This window comes from Cajanus cajan, chromosome 8 (assembly GCF_000230855.2).
Source record: "Cajanus cajan strain Asha chromosome 8, NIPB_CcT2T_4, whole genome shotgun sequence".
NCBI lineage: Eukaryota > Viridiplantae > Streptophyta > Magnoliopsida > Fabales > Fabaceae > Cajanus > Cajanus cajan.
The window spans coordinates 19,621,436-19,643,475 of NC_138524.1; the positions used below are offsets into that span (position 1 = coordinate 19,621,436).

General features: G+C 37.9%; 1 protein-coding gene across 1 annotated transcript; it reads left to right on the top strand.

Moving 5' to 3' along the window:
* Positions 1-14,069: 14,069 nt before the first annotated feature.
* On the top strand, positions 14,070-16,921 carry LOC145950299 (uncharacterized). The gene is made up of 5 exons (XM_083061383.1): positions 14,070-14,546; positions 14,646-14,759; positions 15,131-15,461; positions 15,576-16,552; positions 16,661-16,921. The coding sequence occupies exons 1-5, from the start codon at positions 14,070-14,072 to the stop codon at positions 16,919-16,921; spliced, it is 2,160 nt and encodes a 719-aa protein (XP_082917509.1).
* The last annotated feature ends 5,119 nt before the right edge of the window (positions 16,922-22,040 follow it).

The following is a 22,040-nucleotide window of genomic DNA, read 5'->3' on the forward strand; positions in this document are numbered from 1 at the left end:
TCTCAAGAAATACAAAAAGAGAGAGAAAGAGAGAAATTTCGAGCTCTAAGGAGTCTTGGACGAAATTTTGTGGACCTAAGAACTGTGCCCGAGTATGCTATTTATAAACATCAAAAAGTGGCCAGAACGGCCCGTTCCAAAATCGGAATGGCCCGTTCTGGATTCGACCATTTTGTGTTAATTTTGTAACTGAAACGGCCCGTTCCTAAAACCAAAATGGTCCGTTCTAGAGGTGACTTTAACACATAACTGCCTATGCTGGAACGGCCTGTTCCAAACTAAGGTTTTAGGCCTTTTTTGTAACTTGGAACGGCCCGTTCCCATTTAGGAATAAATTTTAGTCTTTTTTAGTGTCGCAACCCAAATTTTTCCGATCTCGCGACTAATGGTTTAGCATCCTTTTAAAAGTCTCATCAATTAAGGAATGTCCGGACACCAGACTAATCCTTAATTAATAGTTTTAAAAAATGAGTTCATGGAGTCGCCACCAATGTTTTACTCAAAACATTGGAAAAAGAAAAGGTTTTTTTCAAAAAAATCCAATAATGGCCTTGATAACCAGAATTGGGTTCGAGGTCAGTTACGTGTAGGGAAGGTATTAAGCATCCCTACAACACCCTTAATTGGTACTTTGTGGTAACCTTTCACACTACAATGCCTCACAAAATCTCTAGAAATATAAAAGAGAGAGGGAGAGAGAAAAGGAGAGAAATTTCGAGCTCTAAGAAGTCTGGATGAAATTTTGGAGTCTTGAGAAATGAGCCCAAGCTGTCTATCTATAGACTTAAAGAAGTGTCTAGAACGGCCCGTTCCAAAATCGGAACGGCCCGTTCTGGATATGGTCGTTACGTGTAAATTTTGTAACTAGAATGGCCCGTTCTGAAATTGGAACGACCCGTCCCAGAGATAATATTAACACGTCATTTGGTATACTAGAATGGGCATTCCAAACAAGGATCTTTAGGCTCTTTTTATAACTTGGAACGGCCCGTTCCAGTTTAGGAACGACCCGTTCCAGTTAAAGTTTTAGCCCTCTTTTGAAGAGTTTGGAATGGCCCGTTCCAATCTTGGAACAGCCCGTTCCAATTTAGGAACAGCCCATTCCAAATTAGGGTTATTAGCCCTTTTAGGAACTTGGAACGGCCCGTTCCGGTTTTGGAACACCCCGTTCCAGTCTTTTAAAATTAGATTATTTGGGCTTTTGGGCCTTCTAAAATCCTATCTTGTTGTTTGCATGCTTCGGGAGCTCCTTCCCTTCATAACAGAGGTCCATTCCCTTATTTGTATGCCCCCGAATGAAATTGGGTGTCTACATTTAGGAGCTTGGAACGACCCGTTTTAATTTAGGAACGGCCTGTTCCAAACTAGGGTCTTAGGCCCTTTTTGTAACTCGGAATGACCCATTCCAGTTTGGGAACGACCCGTTCCGATTTTGGAACAACCCATTCCAGGTTACTAAAACCAGCTTATTTGGGTTTTAGGCTTTTTGATGTCATATCATGTTGTTTCCATGCTTCGGGAGCTTCTTTCCTTGATAATAGACGTCTATTTCATTGCTTTTGGGGGTCCTGACGAAATTGGGTGTCTACAAATGCTCTTCTTTACTTGTCCTTTGGAATAGCTATGTGTTGCTTTTCCAAAGGCAAGTAAAGACGTAGACATTTCGTCCGGGTCTTCTCTCCATCTCTTTGTGTTGGCGCTTCTACGTTGCTTCCCTTGGATAGGTGTATTTGTTTGTATCCTCGCCCTTTAGAGCAGTTGAGTGTTAGGTTGCGTACTCTATTGGGTAACAAGGGTGACAAACTATACACCTGATCTTCAATATTCGAGTTGATCCTCCATTGTTTCTCTTGTGATAGTGAGGTGAAAATTCAGATCTTCACTCATGTTTTGACAATAGATACCTTCACGTTGTTTCCTTCGGGTAAACGGTGTTCCCTATATCCTTACCCCTTGGAGCAACTAAGTGTTGGGTTGTATGCTCTGTTGAGTGTCAGGGATGGTAAACCGAAACATCTAGGCCTCAAGATCCATGTGAATGCTCCATGTCGCTTCTTTTGTTGCTGTGTCCGAATCTTCTCCTTTTCTTCAATAGTGTAGATGCCCCCTACATCATTTCCTTCGGGTAGAGGGTGTTTTCCTATATCCTTGCCCTTTGGAGCAACTGAGTGTTGGGTTGTATGCCCCGTTAGGTGTTCAAGGATGGTAAACCGAAATATCTAGGCTTATGGTCTTGATGTAGATGCTTCCTGTTGCTTCTACTTGTCTCATATAGTGAGTTCTCTTATTTGTAGCTTGTTGAAGAGGGAGTATATTCTAAGCTCAGCCTCTCTAGGCTGGACTGATATTTAGGACTTCAGCCGACCCATGATGGAAGCTCGATGGCAATCTCGATTTTGACTTCAAGGAACTTGGTGGTACCCTTGTTGTCATTTATTGATATGAGAGGCTCGATGAAGGCTCTCAATCAAGCTAGACTAATTTTAAGGTTTCAGCCTGCCTATGGTGGGAGCTCGGCGGCAGTCCTAGTTTTGACTTCGAGGAATTTGGCGGTACCCTCATTGTCATTCACTGATTTGAGAGGCTTGATAAAGTAAGGTACAAAGTTGAGGGCCAAAATCCCTTAATATTGGAAAAGGCATAGTATTTGGAGAGTAGTAGGTGGGATAATCCCATAGAGAGCTTAGTTATGCATGCTAATGTCTTGGTAGGCTCACACCCAAGTTATTTTATCCTGACAGAAATATTAGACTTTTCTATGTTAAATGACATAATTTAAGAAACCATGTCATGGATTTTTATCCAATTTGGATATTGATATGGCATCTGTAAAAAGATCGCCTTGATGTTGATTTAGTAAAATCAAACCACTTAGACTACTCACCTTCGTTGTAAGAGATCTCTTAATTGAATATGTGACGATGCATGTTGTTGAGGTGTTATGCATATGATGTGTTGATTGTGGTTTCCTTCATATGCTATGTTGATTTATTTTTGATTAGCATGGATGTGGTGTAAGTTGAAATTGTTGGGATGTGATTAAATTGTTTACTTTTTAAAGTTTGTTGAATGTCATGTTGATGTGTTATTGTTGTGTTGTTAAGTTGTAAGTCATGAGGTATTGTGTGTTTATTTCTATATTTATTTTATGAATATTTTTTATAATACTAGCTTCCCTTGCATGTTTCCATGTGGTGGGATTGTGATAATCATATTTGGTATGAGAATATGAGAATAGGATATCGATAGCGATAGGCTGCAAGTGGAGTTTGTCTTGAGGTCGTGTTGGTGATGGCATTGTTGACCTTTTGAGTGTCGCAACCCGAAAATTTCTGATCTCGCGACCTATGGTTTAAACATCTTTTTAAAAGATCTCATCAATTAAGGAATGTCCAGACACCAGACTAATCCTTAATTAATGATTTTGAAAAATGAGTTCATGGAGTCGCCACCAATTTTTTACTCAAAACATTGGAAAAAGAAAAGGTTTTTTTAAAAATCCAATAATGGCCTTGATAACCAGAATTGGGTTCGGGAGTCGGTTACGTGTAGGGAAGGTATTAAGCACCCCTACAACGCCCTCAATCGGTACCCTATGATGAAGTTAACGTGATAAGAATTAATAAATTAAATATTAGATCCCCTTTATTAATATTTATTTACATGCTATAAATTTAAATTACACGATTGATCCTAAAATGTCTACATGGTTGCTTTTATTATAACGATATTTAGGATGAGGGAATAGAGAAAAGAGAAAAGAAATGAGTGAAATACCTCTTAAACGAGCTTTACTGAATCTTCAAATATGGAGATCTTTTAGGTTCTTTGTGGCTCTAAAGAGAGAAATTTCGAGCTCTAAGGAGTCTTGGACGAAATTTTGTGGCCCTAAGAACTATGCCTGAGTATGCTATTTATAGACATCAAAAAGTGGTCAGAACGGCCCGTTCCAAAATCGGAATGGCCCATTCTGGATTTGATCATTTTGTGTTAATTTTGTAACTGAAACGGCTCGTTCCTAAAACCAAAATGGTTCGTTCTAGAGGTGAGTTTAACACATAACTGCCTATGCTGAAACGGCCCGTTCCAAACTAAGGTTTTAGGCCTTTTTTGTAACTTGGAATGGCCCGTTCCCATTTAGGAATAAATTTTAGTCTTTTTTAGTGTCGCAACCCAAATTTTTCCGATCTCGCGACTAATGGTTTAGCATCCTTTTAAAAGTCTCATCAATTAAGGAATGCCCGGACACCAGACTAATCCTTAATTAATGGTTTTAAAAAATGAGTTCATGGAGTCGCCACCAATGTTTTACTCAAAACATTGTAAAAAGAAAAGGTTTTTTTCAAAAAAATCCAATAATGGCCTTGATAACCAGAATTGGGTTCGGGGTCGGTTACATGTAGGGAAGGTATTAAGCATCCCTACAACGCCCTTAATTGGTACCCTATGGTGAAGTTAGCATTATAAATGATAATAATATAAATATTAAATCCCATTTTATTAATAATTATTTACATGCTTGAAATTTAAATTATACAATCAACCCTAAATGTTTACATGATTATTTTTATTATAACAATATTTATTATAGAGAAGAAATAAATAAATAAAAAAGAGAAAGAGATTAACTAAAATACCTCTTTAATGAGCTCTATTAAATCTTCAAAACAAGAAGATTTTAGGTACTTTGTGGCAACCTTTCACACTACAATGCCTCACAAAATCTCAAGAAATATAAAAGAGAGAGGGAGCGAGAAAAAGAGAGAAATTTCGAGCTCTAAGGAGTCTAGATGAAATATTGGAGTCTTGAGAAATGAGCCCAAGCTGTCTATTTATAGACTTAAAGAAGTATCCAGAACGGCCCGTTCCAAAATCGGAACGGCCCGTTCTAGATATGGTCGTTACGTGTAAATTTTGTAACTAGAACGGCCCGTTCTGAAATTGAAACGACCCGTTCCAGAGATAATATTAACACGTCATTTGGTATACTGGAATGGGCATTCCAAACAAGGATCTTTAGGCTCTTTTTATAACTTGGAACGACCCGTTCCAGTTTAGGAACGACTCGTTCCAGTTAAAGTTTTAGCCCTCTTTTGAAGAGTTTGGAACGGCCCGTTCCAATCTTGGAACGACCCGTTCCAATTTAGGAACAGCCCATTCCAAATTAGGGTTATTAGCCCTTTTAGGAACTTGGAACGGCCCGTTCCGGTTTTGGAACAGTCCGTTCCAGTCTTCTAAAATTAGCTTATTTGGGCTTTTGGGCCTTCTAAAATCCTATCTTGTTGTTTGCATGCTTCGGGAGCTCCTTCCCTTCATAACAGAGGTCCATTCCCTTGTTTGTATGCCCCTGAATGAAATTGGCTGTCTACATTTAGGAGCTTGGAACGACCCGTTTCAATTTAGGAACGGCCTGTTCCAAACTAGGGTCTTAGGCCCTTTTTGTAACTGGGAATGACCCATTCCAGTTTGGGAACGGCCCGTTCCGATTTTGGAACAGCCCGTTCCAGGCTACTAAAACCAGCTTATTTGGGTTTTAGACTTTTTGATGTCATATCCTGTTGTTTCAATGCTTCGGGAGCTTCTTTCCTTGATAATAGACGTCTATTTCATTGCTTTTGGGGGTCCTGACGAAATTGGGTGTCTACAGCTGCTCCTCTTTACTTGTCCTTTGGAATAGCTATGTGTTGCTTTTCCAAAGGCAAGTAAAGACGTAGACATTTCGTCCGGGTCTTCTCTCCATCTCTTTGTGTTGGCGCTTCTACTTTGCTTCCCTTGGATAGGTGTATTTGTTTGTATCCTCGCCCTTTAGAGCAGCTGAGTGTTGGGTTGCGTACTCTATTGGGTAACAAGGGTGACAAACTATACACCTGATCTTCAATCTTCGAGTAGATCCTCCATTGTTTCTCTTGTGATAGTGAGGTGAAAATTCAAATCTTCACTCATGTTTTGACAATAGATACCTTCACGTTGTTTCCTTCAGGTAGAAGGTGTTCCCTATATCCTTACCCCTTGGAGCAACTAAGTGTTGGGTTATATGCTCTGTTGGGTGTCAGGGATGGTAAACTGAAACATCTAGGCCTCAAGATCCATGTGAATGCTCCATGTCGCTTCTTTTGTTGTTGTGTCCGAATCTTCTCCTTTTCTTCAATAGTGTAGATGCCCCCTACATCATTTCCTTCGGGTAGATGGTGTTTTCCTATATCCTTGCCCTTTGGAGCAACTGAGTGTTGGGTTGTATGCCCCGTTAGGTGTTCAAGGATGGTAAACCGAAATATCTAGGCTTATGGTCTTGATGTAGATGCTTCCTGTTGCTTCTGCTTGTCTCATATAGTGAGTTCTCTTATTTGTATCTTGTTGAAGAGGGAGTATATTCTAAGCTCAGCCTCTCTAGGCTGGACTGATATTTAGGACTTCAGCCGGCCCATGATGGAAGCTCGATGGCAATCTTGATTTTGACTTCAAGGAACTCGGCAGTACCCTTGTTGTCATTTATTGATATGAGAGGCTCGATGAAGGCTCTCAATCAAGCTAGACTAATTTTAAGGTTTCAACCTGCCTATGGTGGGAGCTCGACGGCAGTCCCAGTTTTGACTTCGAGGAATTTGGCGGTACCCTCATTGTCATTCACTGATTTGAGAGGCTTAATGGCGGCTCTTAATCAAGCTGGACTGATTTTAAGGCTTCAGTCGACCTTTGGTGGGAGCTCGACGACAATCCTGATTTTGACTTCGAGGAACTCGGTGGTACCCTCGTTGTCATTCACTAACTTGAGAGGGTCGATGGCGGCTCTCAATCAAGATGGACTGATTTTAAGGCTTCAATCGGCCTATAGTGGGAGCTCGATGGCAGTCTTGGTTTTGACTTCGAGAAACTCGACAGTACCCTCGTTGTCATTCACTAATTTGAGAGGCTCGATGGCGGCTCTCAATCGAGCTGAACTGATTTCAAGGCTTCAGTCGACCTATGGTGGGAGCTCGATGGCAGTCCCGATTTTGGCTTCGAGGAACTCGACAGTACCTTTTTTGTCATTCACTGATTTGAGGGGCTCAATGACGACTCTCAACTTGGATGGTTGTTAATGTCCTTTATAAAGGTGGTCCTCGAACCTTTGATGGATGCTCGATGACACTCTTTGTTTTGACTTGAGGTACTCGATGGTGCCTTCATTGATGACTTGTGATGGAAACTACTTCAAGGAGGATGGGCAGGATATACTTGATATGTCCCTGTGTTGATGGGCGATAGATGGGTGACAAGGATTCTGGTACTGCCCCTGCCATGTGAGTATTGTGATGTCTCACCAGGCGTTTGCTTTTGGTAGGGTCTTTTCTAAATTTCATTTTTGTTTAGCTTCAACTTTTTCATGTTTAAAGCTTGCTTTTTTCTACTATTTTTCTAAATGCTTCGGCTTTTTCAACACGTACGAAGCTTGCCATTTTCGGTTTTATATTTTGTTGTCATCATTGGTGGAGGGATCCCATCCCATGATGATGTTATTTGCTAAATATTTATTAACGAGTATTGTTTTGGAAGCCACTCATGGTTTTGGTTAGGAAGTCATTCCTGGTCTTAGCATTCTCTTGGATCATCCTTCATTCGGTTGAGGAGTAGGGCGCGATGGCCTTTTCATGCTTATACACTTTCTTGTTCTTCCTCTTTCGGTTCTATCCCGTCTTGCTGTTGATGTGTCTTTCTTCTCTTGGTGGCTATATGAAACCACTTTTATGGAATGCCCTTGTTGGGGCTAGGCTTTTTGACATGATCTTGGCTTTTAAGGCACTGTCTAACTATTGATCTTTTTTACGAGTGCTTCGACCTCTTGATTCCTCCAACAAGTGATGGATAGACACACACAAAGAATACAACAATGCAAAAGAAAATGTCAAGTAGGAATGGATTGGATTTTTTTCAATTTTTTTTAAGTGAACTTATACCCTTTTGTGCACACTTGTTCCATATGCATGTTATGCAATGATGCTTCTATGCTAATGCTTAAAATGTAAATTTATTTTTACTTTCAAGAAATTAATCTATGCGCATTGATCAAAGACATGGATTGTTAGCCTTTAGCCCTGTCAAATTCAGTGTTTCTTCTTGAACCTGAGGTTTGTGTAGTTCAGCCCTCGCGCTTGTACCGAAAATGATGTTAGCCCTTAGATCAAGTGTACCTAGACTCTGTTCTAGGACACCTCCATATTTTCCTTGTGAGTGTTTACTATGCATATTCCGTGTATCTCTCAAATTTATCTTAATGCCATATAGGTCGAGAGGGAAGAGAGGAAGGGGATATTGTTAAGTCTCAATTATGCTTCTTTTTGGACAAGACTTATTCAACAATTTCACTCATCCTTTGCACCATTGCAAGATAATTGTTCTCTGTTTGATTCATTTTTTGTGCAGATATAACTAACCCAAATTTAGCTAACAATACCTTAATACACCTCATTTTTGTGCAGGTATTGAGCTAGAGACTTGAGGATTGAAGACCTATAGGATTGGAAATCTAAGAAGCTAAGGAGCAGAGAAGAGGTTTTGCGTCGAGCGCAACATTACCCGCGCCGGGCTTGAGCAAAACAGAGTGTATGGCTGCGCCGGGCTCGAGACTACCCACGCCGGGAGTGATCGAGATAGAGAGTACCTTAACTCTTTGGAAGGCATTGCACCGGGCGTAAAGACTTATGCGCCGGGCGTGTCCTAAGGCAGAGAGTATTTGACTTTCCTGGAAGGCCCTGCGCCGGGCGCAAAGACTTATGCGCCAGCGCGTAAACCCTAATCTGACTCCCCAAGCTCATATTTGAAGACATTTTCGGGGCTCTGCTCCTCATTCACACATTGGGCGCGTTTTAGGAGCTGTGGAAGAGATTCCCGGAGCTTGGAGCCGTTCGTGTGTGGGTCTTTCCTTCGGTTCTTCATTTCTCCTTTCATCTCTATTTTGTATTTACCCTCATTGTTTTGAGTGGTTCTACCCATTTTTTGTGGGGTTAGATGTAACCAACGAATTCTAATGTAATCCTTACGTTTTCAATGATATATATATATATATATGTTGTTCATTCATTGTTGTGTTGTTTCTATTCTTAATGCTTGCTTTGGATTGATTCTCCTTTGCATGATATAGGTTCCATTGGGTGTTGGAAAATAACCATTGAAACTAGCTCTGAAACAAATGCCTAGTGGAAGTGTATCTAGGAATGGAGCTTAGCCCATTAGTAGTCTTAAACCCTAGCCCGTAATGCGGGTGTAGATATTGGGTACTCAAGGAATTGATATTCAATATCCGCACCTAGGCTCTTGCTCTAAGGAATTAGGTTTGAGTAAACTTATGGGTTGACTAAGCAATGTATGTAACAAGAGATTAAGGAATCATTAGTCTGACGTTTGGTGAAATCTGACTCCACAATCTCATATTAAAAAAAAATAATACCATTTCTACCCCTTTCGACACAAAAACCAATATTTTATAGTTTTAACATTCCAGTAGTCATGCTTTCCAAGTCACATTTACATGATAAACTACAAAAATGGAATTATTCTTTAGTCACGAATAATCAATAAATGCTTATGTTACCTTCTAATCCCTGTGGATACGATAATTTTACTACTTGAACGGCTGGTATACTTGCCGTGTTTGAGACCGTTGATAGAATTAAACTGATTTACAATTATAACAAAAGTATTTCAACGGAAATCTCAACAGATATATACATATATTTTTTGCAGAAGTTTTGTTAGAAAGGATTTTTTTTCAAAAATGGTTTTTAGAAGAATGGTTGGTCGAGGTAGGCTAGTGGTTTAGGTTGATGAACAAACACATTTAAAGTGAGGAAATCATTTTCCGCGTTAGCTCATTATTTTCTTCAAAGTTAAGTGATGACTTGAGATTGCATATTGATTAAATGATCTTCCCATGCCACCTTTCGGTTTTCAGCTCGAGATGCTGCTTTGTCCTCACTTTTGCCTAGGCTACCCTTTTTGTTTGTGGATCTCCTAGCGGACCTTGACCTAATCTTTGCGCTGCCCTCTCAATGGGTTTCTTGTGGGACTTTTGTCTTTGCAGCATTTGTGATCATCTTTCATTCCTTCATTGAAGGGGGTGCCCCTTGTACTGATTTCGTTTGGACTTTTATTCACAAGTCATGTCGAATTTGATTGATCTTTTTGTGTTCCTTATCGCGTATTAAGCCCTTATTTCTAATGACGTCCCTATTTCAAATGTGCTTGTTCATTTAAGGTTCGTTGACGAGGCTTAGAGTAGATAAAATGGAGAAGAGAAATAAAGTAGAAAAATGTATGGCATTAAAATAAAATTTTCAATTTACACGTGCCCATTTAATGTAGCTCGAGGGCCCGGGCATGCCCCGAGTTCATGATTCATACACAGAGAAGTAGAAGGAGGTTGCCCCTTAGAGAGGCCTAGGTGATCTGACTATAAAGCTAGTCCTCCACTTGCTTGGATGTGGCGCTTCAAAAGATCTCGTGTAGAGGGAGGTCGTTTGGCTTCTTCTCTCATAAAGGTGTTGTCAACCCATATCCTGAGCCTTTCCTAAGAAGTAGGAATGGGTAGAAGAGATGATAGAGCTTTCCATGGAGTCTTACTTCTCAAGAGGAACATTCAAGCTGTCTCTCAATTTTTAGCTCGAACAAACATTGCTCTTTTTTTTCCTAGAATGGCCTTTGCGGGTTTTCATTCTAGCAGCTTCTTAACAAGCAATGCTTCTCTCTTGTTGAAATCATCTTTCAAGAAAGCTCTATTCACTTTGCCTTAGTGTTTGAGGGAGTCATCTTCCTCAAGTTCCCTTTATTAGCTTGCAACTCGTTAGGAGTGTGGATTCGTCCAATCCTAGTCATTTTTCCTATTCTGTTTGGATTTCACGGTGCACGACACGACTTTGTCCTCTTAGGGAAAAAGTTGGCATTTTGATGATTGTGGAATTCTTTACCCTAAACTCTTTATGCATGGCTTACTTTCCATTAATTCCAACTAACGCACATAGGTTAATTTCCCTTTTTATTCTCGTTTATTCTTTTACAAAGAAGGATATGTTCTAAATGAATGTAATGCAGAATGTAGAGAAAGTTGAGAATAATAAATATCAGTCTCATTGATTTGTTTATCTATGAATGCTTAAATAGATTTTGACAGTATTAAGCGAGAATCTATATTAGATTCTAATAAGACTTACTTCAACAAACATATCAAAGCAAGGGCCCAAACATAATATTTTTAAAAATTGATTTGGGATTTTCTTTAGAGCGCAGATACTGTCGTATATTAGAGCATTCACTTTTCTTAACTTTCTATACGTACTACAACCTAATCCTCCTTAGCTAATAAAATAAAATGAATGAAATTAATGAGCTAATCTAGAATGCATGTCATATTTTTTTTGCCTAATATTTATCATGTTTTTATTATCTAAAGGAGAATGATGCATGGTAAACGTGAGATTTCTTTTATTCATTTTTATTTTAAAAAGAAACTACCTATATGATGCTAATGGAATTATGACCTAAGAATGTACAAAAGGGTATAAATTTTTTTATTATTATATGGTTGCTTGTTTTAAAATTCCAATCCATCTTATTAGAACAAAATAATACAAACAAATGCACACACACATGCTCAAACAACGTACACCCACGAACGATCATGTTCAAATCCTTGGTCTGTGGTCCCTATCGAGTAAAGTGCATTGTATAGGACGGTTCTAATCTCACTGGTCTTAAGTCCCCCAAGGTGCCACTATTATAGAGACCCAACATCTCTGTCGCCTTCACCTGGAAAATCTAAGGTCTGTCGCAGTATTTCAGGCTAGAGTAACTGGTTATCACCTTGAGTGTGATTTTCGACAAGGCTTGCAGGCTCCAAGGCCAAACTTGGGCCCGTCGTACGTCAACCACTCCCTATGTTTAATACCCTCATGCCCCTGGGTGTAAGCGGAACTGTTGTGTGCAAAGGTTTGTGTACAATTTTTATTCAAACAAGTGCAGAATTTAAACAGGCAAACAGATATTAAAGCCAAGCAAATACAACAAACAAAGTAAAGGGAAAAAATATTTAAATTATTATTCTTATTTTATTAACTTTATCATTTATATGGGCCTGACCCTCTTTAAACTTCCTCAGTGGAGTCGCCATCTGTCGCAACCCGAAAATTTTCAATCTCGCGACCTATGGTTTAGACATCCTTTTAAAAGTTCTCATCAATTAAGGAATGCCCGAACACCAAACTAATCCTTAATTAATGATTTTGAAAAATATGAGTTCATGGAGTCACCACCAATATTTTACTCAAAACATTGGAAAAAGAAAATTTTTTTTAAAAAATCCAATAATGGCCTTGATAACCAGAATTAGGTTCGGAAGTCGGTTACGTGTAGGGAAGGTATTAAGCACCCCTACAACGCCCTTTATCGGTACCCTATGATGAAATTAACGTGGTAAGAATTAATAAATTAAATATTAGATCCCCTTTATTAATATTTATTTACATGTTATAAATTTAAATTACACGATTGATCCTAAAATGTCTTCATGGTTACTTTTATTATAACGATATTTAGGATGAGGGAATAGAGAAAAGAGAAGAGAAATGAGTGAAATACCTCTTAAATGAGCATTACTGAATCTTCAAATATGGAGATCTTTTAGGTGCTTTGTGGCAACCTTTCACACTACAATATGCTTCACAAAATCTCAAGAAGTACAAAAGGAGAAAGAAAGAGAGAAATTTCGAGCTCTAAGGAATCTTGGACGAAATTTTGTGGCCTTGAGAACTGTGCCCGAGTCTGCTATTTATAGACATCAAAAAGTGGCCAGAACGGCCCGTTCCAAAATCGAAACGGCCCGTTCTAGATCCGACTGTTTGGTGTTAATTTTGTAACTGGAACGGCCCGTTCCTAAAACCAGAACAGCCCGTTTCAGAGGTGAGTTTAATACATAACTGCCTATGCTAGAACGACCCGTTTCAGTTTAGGAACGACCCATTCTAAACTAGGGTTTTAGGCCCATTTTGGGCTACTAAAACTAGCTTATTTGGGCTTTAGGCTTTCTGATGTCATGTCCTGTTGTTTCCATGCTTCAGGAACTTCTTTCCTTGATAATAGACGTCCATTTCATTGCTTTTGGGGGTCCGGATAAAATTGGGTGTCTACATTGAGTTACCCCAAATAATATAGCTAGTTTTTAGTTGTTAGTTATGATGCTTGATTGGTAATTAGGATTTTTCATACTCTAGTACTGGATTACTATATGTATATATATATATATAAGGATGGATCCGTTCAATAACTCATGTTCTACATTAAATTTTAACGATTCAACTGTTGAGTTTAAAGTTGTTAATGCATAAATCAAATATACAAATTTCTACAAAATTTGAAAACCATTTTTTTACTTCATTTCATTAATTCAAATTGATAGATAAACATAAAATCATTTTATACATTGATTTGAGTTAATGAAATAAGGTATCAAATGGTTTTGTAATTTTTAAAAAATTTACAGACTTGATCTATGCACTAAGAATTTCAAATTCAACGGTTGAATCGTTAAAATTTAATATAGAACGTGAGTTATTGAGGAGGGATCCATTTACTCCATGAGTAAGTCTACCTAGACTTACCCCATTAAAATTTTATGATTATCCATCAATTTGAGTTATTGAACGGAGTAAGTCTAGGTAGACTTACTTTTGGAGTAAACGGATCCCCCCTTTTATATATATATATATATATATATATATATATATATATATATATATATATGTATGTATGTATATATATATGTATGTATATATATATTATGACGTGTATATCCAAATATTGTGTATATGTTAATCCTAGCTAAGTAGTTACATTTATGTTTCCGCTACTATTGGATAAACCGTTAAGTGTAGGGACTATGATGGGTCATTATAATATGACTTTAAAATAATTATTATAAAAGTAAATTAACTTATCATTTATGGTAGATTGTAATTAAATGATAGTATAAAGTTGTTTTACATTGTAAGTATACTGTCATTAAAAGCCCATTTAGAAGCAATGCATTTTTTCATGCAAAAACTATGATTCACCAAAAACATAACAAAATTATAGGACTTAATCTTCCTAGGGGTTGGTGTACTGATGCAGAGGTTCTGAAACATGAAACTGTGGTGTTTTATAGCAACTTGTTGGGTCGGCCAGAAGCAACCCATGTGGAAATGCCACCTTGCCCCATCTCTTTATCAGGGGTGGAATGCACATCACTAGAAGCGCCTGTATCAAAGGAGGAGGTTTTTCGGGCATTGCAAAGTATGAAATCTTATAAAGCTCTAGGCCCTGATGGATTTCAACCAATATTTTTTAAAAATTATTGGAATGAGGTGGAGGAGGATGTTTGGAGGTTTGTAGCTATGGCATTTGAGATGGGAAGGATTAACCCTAAGGCCACTGAAACTCTACTAGTCCTTATTCCTAAGATTGATCACCCAAAGACCTTTAAAGACTTTCGCCCGATTAGCTTGTGTAACGTTGTGTATAAATTAGTTTCTAAAGTCTTGGTGAATCGTCTACGGCCTATTCTAATGAGGCTGGTGAGCCCCCTTCAAATTAGTTTTATACCAATTAGAGGTACTATGGACAATGCCATTTTTTTACAGGAGATTATCCATAGTATGTCTAAATCTAGACGGAAAAAAGGAGATGTGGTGTTTAAACTTGACTTAGAGAAGGCATATGACCGAGTCGACTGGAATTTTTTAGAGGAGGTGTTGGTAACCTTTGGATTTCCGATAACCGGATCCAGCTGATTATGTCAGGCATAAAGTCTTTGGTTATTTCCCATCTTTGGAATGGGGAGCGTATGGAGGGTTTTCAGCCACAACAAGGGTTACGATAAGGTGATCCTTTATCTCCATACTTATTTGTGTTATGCATGGAGAGGCTTGGGCATATGATCCAGGCGGAAGTATCAGCTGGAATTTGGGAGCCTTTCCAGATTAATTCTAACGGACCTCCCATCTCTCATTTATTCTTTGTCGATGACGTGCTTATTTTTGCCAAAGCTAAACCTGAACAAATTCGGAGGGTTGCTACAGTTTGGGAGAAATTTTGTACTACCTCAGGTCTTAAAGTTAATATTTAGAAGTCTAAAGCTTTAGCATCTCGCGGGGTGCCTACTCGCCGTAAAAATAAAATCACTTCCATTACTCATATCAACTTTACAAATGAGTTGGGGAAGTACTTGGGTTTCCAAATGGTGCAAGATCGAGCTTCTAATCCCACTTTTGCGGAAGTTATGTCAAAGGTGCAACAACGTCTTGTTGCGTGGAAGGGTCGTCTGTTGGCTCGTCTAGGACACGTTACATTAGTGAACTCTATGTTATCCTCTATTCCTGCATATACTATGCAAACTCAGTGGCTACCATCAGGTACATGTGAGAAGCTGGATGCTATTAGCTGGAAATTTATCTGGAGTGGGTCTGACTCTCATAGGATGCACTTGGTTAAATGGGACAAAATTACGCAATGAAGGAAAGATGGAGGGCTGGGAGTATGTGTGGCTCGTTTTCAAAATACCTCATTATTAGGAAAGTTGATTTGGGACCTCCTTGCCCACCCTACCAAGCTTTGGGTACAGGTTATCTTTTCTAAATATCGTGTCGATAATGTCACCTCACTCCTGCAACTTTTGGGTTCATATTTTTTGAGGTCCTTGCGAAAGGCATATGATAGTTTACAACCTGGATTTCAGTTGCAGCTTGGCAATGGACATAGTAGTTTCTGGTTTACAAATTGGTTTTATGGCACATACCTTGCTCCTTCCGTTCCTTTTGTTCATCTACAGGATATTAATATTCGTGTGTGTGACGTTTGGGATGATGAACATTGGGCTCTTGAGAAACTGTACTCGTGGTTGTCAGATGAGACCAAGGCACACCTTCAGGCTCTTACACTATGCCTCCATCCTAATGCGGAGGATGTTATTGTGTGGAGCAGTTCTGTTAATGGAGAGTACACTGCCAGAGTCGGTTATAGGTGGTTATGTGATGTTGGAGTTGCAACAAGGGGTACTTGGCAATGGATTTGGAGATTACCTGTGTCAGAATCCATTCGCTTCTTTGTTTGGCAGGTCGGACAACAGGCTTTACCTACGCGTAGCTGGCTAGTTAATCATCATGTGGGGCAGGACACGACGTGTCCGCGGTGTGGTGACGCCGATAAAGACATGCAACATATACTCTTTAAGTGTGGTGGTGCTGATCGGGTTTGGCAGGTTTTTGGCTTGATAGAGGTGATACGATGGAATGATAATGTGTCTTGGCTGGATTGGATGCTTCGATGTTTCAAAAAATTTCACATTTTACCAGCAATCATTTGTTGGCAGCTCTGGAAAGACCGCAATAGGCATGTGTTTAACGGGCTCGTTGGGAAGCCGTGGAGTCAAATTCGACAGATTCGTGAGCTGTATACAATCATGCAAACTAGCTTTGCACCTTGTAAGGAGGCGACACCAACCTGCAAAGTCCCCGAGTGGGTTTCATGTTTGCTGGCAGAAGGTCCTCAAGTGAGTGTTCATGTTGACGGAAGCTCTCTTGGGAATCCAGGACCTGGAATGGCTACTAGCCTTAAAGCTGAATTGTTAGCTTTTTTACATGGTCTTCAATTATGTTAGACTAGAAGGTATCTGTCTGTTCTCTTGGTTTCTGACTCAATAATGGCTTTGGAGTTAGTCAAGCAACCAATTCAACATACTCACAGGTATGCGGGGGTCCTCTGTCACATTAAAGAGTTAATGGCCAAACCATGGACTCTTAGTCTGATCCATTCTTGGAGGGAAGAAAATATGTGTGCAGACATGCTTGCTAAAATGGGGCTTAATTCTAGAATTGCGCTTTTGGAGCTCAAAGATCCTCCGACTGGGTTAGAAGTGTAACGACCCGGCTGGTCACTACACACTGCACAGCACACTAGAAACACCACACAGAAAGGAACAGGTGTATACATATAGGGTCTAGAATATATACATATACATGATCCAAATCTGGATAGAGTTAAAGTGTACAGAATACATCAAAAGTTACTACACTAAGTAGCTAAACATCAAAAGATCCTAGAAGATCCACTCCATCTGCCAGCTGCAGACTCACCATCAGCCACCTACCTATCCCTACTCTGCTCCCATACGTAGTATGATCATCGCAGTCCAAACATCATGGAGACAACAAAGGGTAAGCTAGTGTAAAGAAACAACATACATATATAGCAATATGACAATAAACAGCTACAACTATCAGCACACCAGCACAGCTTATACCACACCACAGCATTCAACAATATCAGCACTGCATAGCATTAATTTCAGCACCACTCTAGTGGCTATAACAGCACCGCATAGCGGCAATAACAGCATCGCCTTAGCGACTATAACAGCACCACAATAGTGGCTAATAACAGCACCGACATAACGGCTAGAACAACACCACAATAGTGGTCATACACAGCATACCGCTCAGCTAACACAACACAACCAAACAGCTCACAGCACAGCACAACAAATCAGCATACAACATAGCTAAGTAGTATTCAACACAGCTTATTACTCACAACTCAGCTCATCATTCTAGAGCACAACAATAATATAATTTTAGCATTTAAAATCATCAATAACAGCCCAGCTCAGCACAGTAATATCAGCATCCATCACATCTAAACAACTTACAGCACAGCAATATCAGCATACAGCAATTAGCAGCTTACGGCTCAGCTAAACTACTTACAGCACAGCCTAAACATCCTTAATCAGCAATAACATCTAACAGCACGGCATATTCGTAAATTTTAGCTGAACAGCATAATTCAGCGTTATCAACTAGTTAGCACAACAATATTTAACAACTACAGCTCAGCTCAGCATAAAACAACCTCTCTCATCAATTTCAGCAAAGTTTAACGGCTAATAGCGCATCAAGTCAACATCCTCCTACGCGCCCGGCGCACCCATGGTTGCGCCCAGCGCGGCTCAACCAGAGAGCACCAGGGGCCAACGCGCCCAGTGAAAGAGTTCCCGCGCCCGGCGTGCCTCAGCCAGAGAGCCCAAGACTCTCACGCGCCTGGCGCAATTCAGATTGCGCCCAGCGCATACCAGGCAGAGACTCCAAGGAGTCTCACGCGCCCGGCGTGGCCTAACTCGCGCCCAGCGTGGGGAAGGCAGAGACCTACTAAGGTCTCGCGCCCGGCGCAATTTGCATTGCACCCAGCGCCCTCTTGGCAGAGACTCCAAAGGAGCCTCCGCGCCCAACGAGTCCAAACGCGCACCCAGCGCGGCATCAGAACACCCAAAATAGATCACCATTGATATCGCGCCCGGCGCAGCTCAAGTCACGCCCGGCGGGGGCCAACCAGAGACTCTCATTCTCAAGCTCGCCCGGCGCACACACCTTTGCACCCAATGGGCTTGCCTAAATAGAGTCTCCTGGTGGTCACTCACCCGACGCGAAGAATAGCGCCCAGCGCGAAGCTCAGCAACAACACTCTATTTTCGAAAAACTTCACCAAATCTTGCAAAAACAGCCAGAAAACCAGCATGCAATCCAGCCAAGAGTTCCCATTTTCATCAACCATCTCAAAACTCCCAGCTTTACCCACATGCAGCCACAATCAAGAAAACCTCAAGATTTTCATCAAAACCTCGGAAACCCCGAAAACCCGTTTTCATCAAAATAGCTCAATATTATACAAGACGACTTAAATATCATGATTCAGCATGAACATCCCACAGCACAACTCATCATTAATCAGCTCAACAACGAAATTCAGTATTAGCATCATACAGTACGGCTCAGCGTTACATCATTAACAGCATAAACAACATACTTCACAACTCGACTTTTCATCATACAGCATTAACAATATTAATCAGCAAAATCAACCACTTTACAACATAAACATGTCCACACCTATAACAACTTATCAACTTAACCTCAACTAGCTTCCCTTACTTGAAGATTGGATCAGGATAGCCAAGAAGCGAAATCCCCTTTCCGAAGCTCAGCCTGGAACTTCAATCTTTCAAAGGTCAGCTTCCCAGTCCAGAGCCCTTCTCTCTAGAACCTCTCTCTAAATAAACCTCCTCCCCTCAACTGCCCACAGCCCCCATTTATAGACATTCCGGAGTGGCCAGAACGACCTGTACCGAAACCGAAACGGCCCGTTCTGCACCCCCTCAACACGTACAAAAATTACACGCAGAACGGCCCGTTCTGAAATCGGAACGGCCCGTTCTGGAAATCATCCAGAACGGCCTGTACTCCCTTCCAGAATGGCCCGTTCTCCCTCCGGAACGGCCCGTTCTCCAACCAGAACGGCCCGTTCTCAGCTACGATTTTTTTCTGGCCATTTTAATAGCTTGGAACGGCCCGTTCCAGATTGGGAACGGCCCGTTCTGGGCTACTAAAACACCAACCTGCTACGTCACAAGAAGCTCAGCTCTTTACTGATGCCATGGGTCTCCCCGTGTTACGGGATTAGTGTGACTTTCCCTTTATCTTTCTCTTTTTTTTTTCTTCTCTTGTTGACATTTCAGTATAAAATAAATAAATAAATAAAAAAGAATAACTTATGAACAACTTATTTTTACTTATCTTATTCTATAAGTACTTATGGGAGTGTTTGAAAAAATTATAAAATATCTTATGTGTAGCTATAAAATATTTTAATGTTATTCTAATAAGTAGTCCAGTATAACTTATTACTTAACTTATATGTGAACTTATTAAAAAATATTCAAATTCGAATTATGTCATCGACATCAATAATTTTTATTTTTGTTTCTTCATTCTTTTACTAAAAACTAGTATCTCTTCCCTCATCCTAGTACCCCCACCCCCAAAATCAACATTCCCTTATTTTAAACATTGTAACTTTGTTTTTCCTCTAAAATAGTACAACTTAAATAATTTTGTTGTCGATATTTATAAGATAATTTTTATAAATCATTATTTTATAAAATATAAAGAATTGATTTTTAATTTTTAAAAATTATGACTCTTAATTTTTAAACATGGTTATATACATAAAATTATTTCTCATATTTTATTATTAATTTTCTTTTTTTTATAAACTAAAGTTATGTGAATGGTGACTAGTAATTATTTTTCTAATCATTTTTAATATTATTGTGATGTATAATATTATTTTTAAAAAGTTATTTAATTATTTTTTATATTTTTATTTTACTTTCAATCAAATTAAATTTTTTAATTTTTAAAATAAGATAATATTTTATAGATACTTAAATAACGATATCCAAATACTTTAAAATTATATAAATACTTGTTAAGATGTATATCAAAGATTCAAAATATAACAATTTATTAAATTTTAAACACTTATATTAAATATAAGTTCTTACTCTCTCTCTCTCTTTCTCTCTCTCTCTCTCTCTCTCTCTCTCTCTCTCTCTCTCTCTCTCTCTCTCTCTCTCTCTCTCTCTCTCTCTCTCTCTCTCTCTCTCTATATATATATATATATATATATATATATATATATATATATATATATATATATATATATATATATAAGTAGGGACGGATGTACATGTATGATAGTGGGGCACTTGCCCCCACTACCATTTTACTCATATTTTTTTTATCTTAAAAAATAATATATATATAAAAATAAAATTTATATTTTAATAAAATAATTATGTATATTTAAATTATCATATGTATAAAATATAAATTTGGAAAAAATATTTATTTATTTAATATTTATCAAACTTTCTAATGAGGTTTTTCGTATATATGATAAAAAAAATACTTTTTAATAACGAATCATTTCTTAAAAAAAATTTAGTCATCATACATATATATATATATATATATTAATTCTCACATATATAATGTAATATATTAAAAAAAATTGATAAAATAAAATTTATAACATGCATGTTTACTTTTTGTGCTTTCTATTTATAGTATACGTTGATTAAAAAAAATTAAAATAGTAAAGATTGTAAGATTGTATACATTGAATAAAAAAAATAAAAATAGAAAAGATTGAATGATTTATGTTCTATTTAGAATTTTTATTATAAATCATATTTTAAAATAAATTATCATCTAAAAATTTATATTAAATATTAAAAACATATTTATAATAAATAAATTAAACTTAATTTTATACAATTTAACATATTTATTTTTATGTTTTTATTAGTGTTAAATTATAATAAAGTAAGTCTCTAGGATTGTAGTTTTAACCAAATATTTTTAAAATAATGTCTATAACAGATAAATAATTTTTAGAACATGTATTTTTTTTAAAAAGTTAGATTCAAACCTATTAAATTATTTTCATCCTTAATTGTAATCGTAGATATAAAAGTTTGTAAAAAGTAATTATAATATATATTTATATATTTAAAAATTATATGTAAAATTTTTAACACTAGATATTACCCTCACTATCTAAATTTTATAGATCCGTCACTGTATATAAGAAGTTATTGTATAATATTTTAAATAAATTATTTGTCTAAATAGTATGTAAATTTTTACTTATTTATTTTGGTTTCACTCGCTTTACTTGGTTAGCCGTCGGCCATGCATATAGCAAATCCGCATGTTGGCTGAATATTAAAGTCAACTCACTATAACAAAATTGCTATATAATGAATGACACACCTTATAATGATATAATACGTGTCACTAAAATTTACTTTTACTCATATAATAAATATAATATATGTTGGTATATTGTTAAAAAGTGTGGGTGTAGACTATAGTAATATACAAATATTATTAAATCTCATTCAAAAATCAACATTAAAATTGTATGTAGTTATATGTTAAATAAATATATACCAACATATATTGTACCTATAGTGACACTTTTTGTATGTCACTATATGTAATATTTCTTGTAGTGACTGGTTAATTCAGCTAATTTGTATGAAATTAGAAAATTATGTTATCATATACTTGTTACTTCAATCATATAATAAATATTATATTTTACAAAAATAAGTATAATGCTAAACTTTTAATATAGTA

Excerpts from the sequence above, each read along its gene's own strand:
- LOC145950299 (XM_083061383.1), top strand. The coding sequence starts at position 14,070 with ATGATTCACCAAAAACATAACAAAATTATAGGACTTAATCTTCCTAGG. Across the intron at positions 14,547-14,645 it reads AATTAGTTTCTAAAGTCTTG|GAGATTATCCATAGTATGTC; the intron begins GTGAATCGTCTA and ends ATTTTTTTACAG. Across the intron at positions 14,760-15,130 it reads ATTTTTTAGAGGAGGTGTTG|AAGTCTAAAGCTTTAGCATC; the intron begins GTAACCTTTGGA and ends GTTAATATTTAG.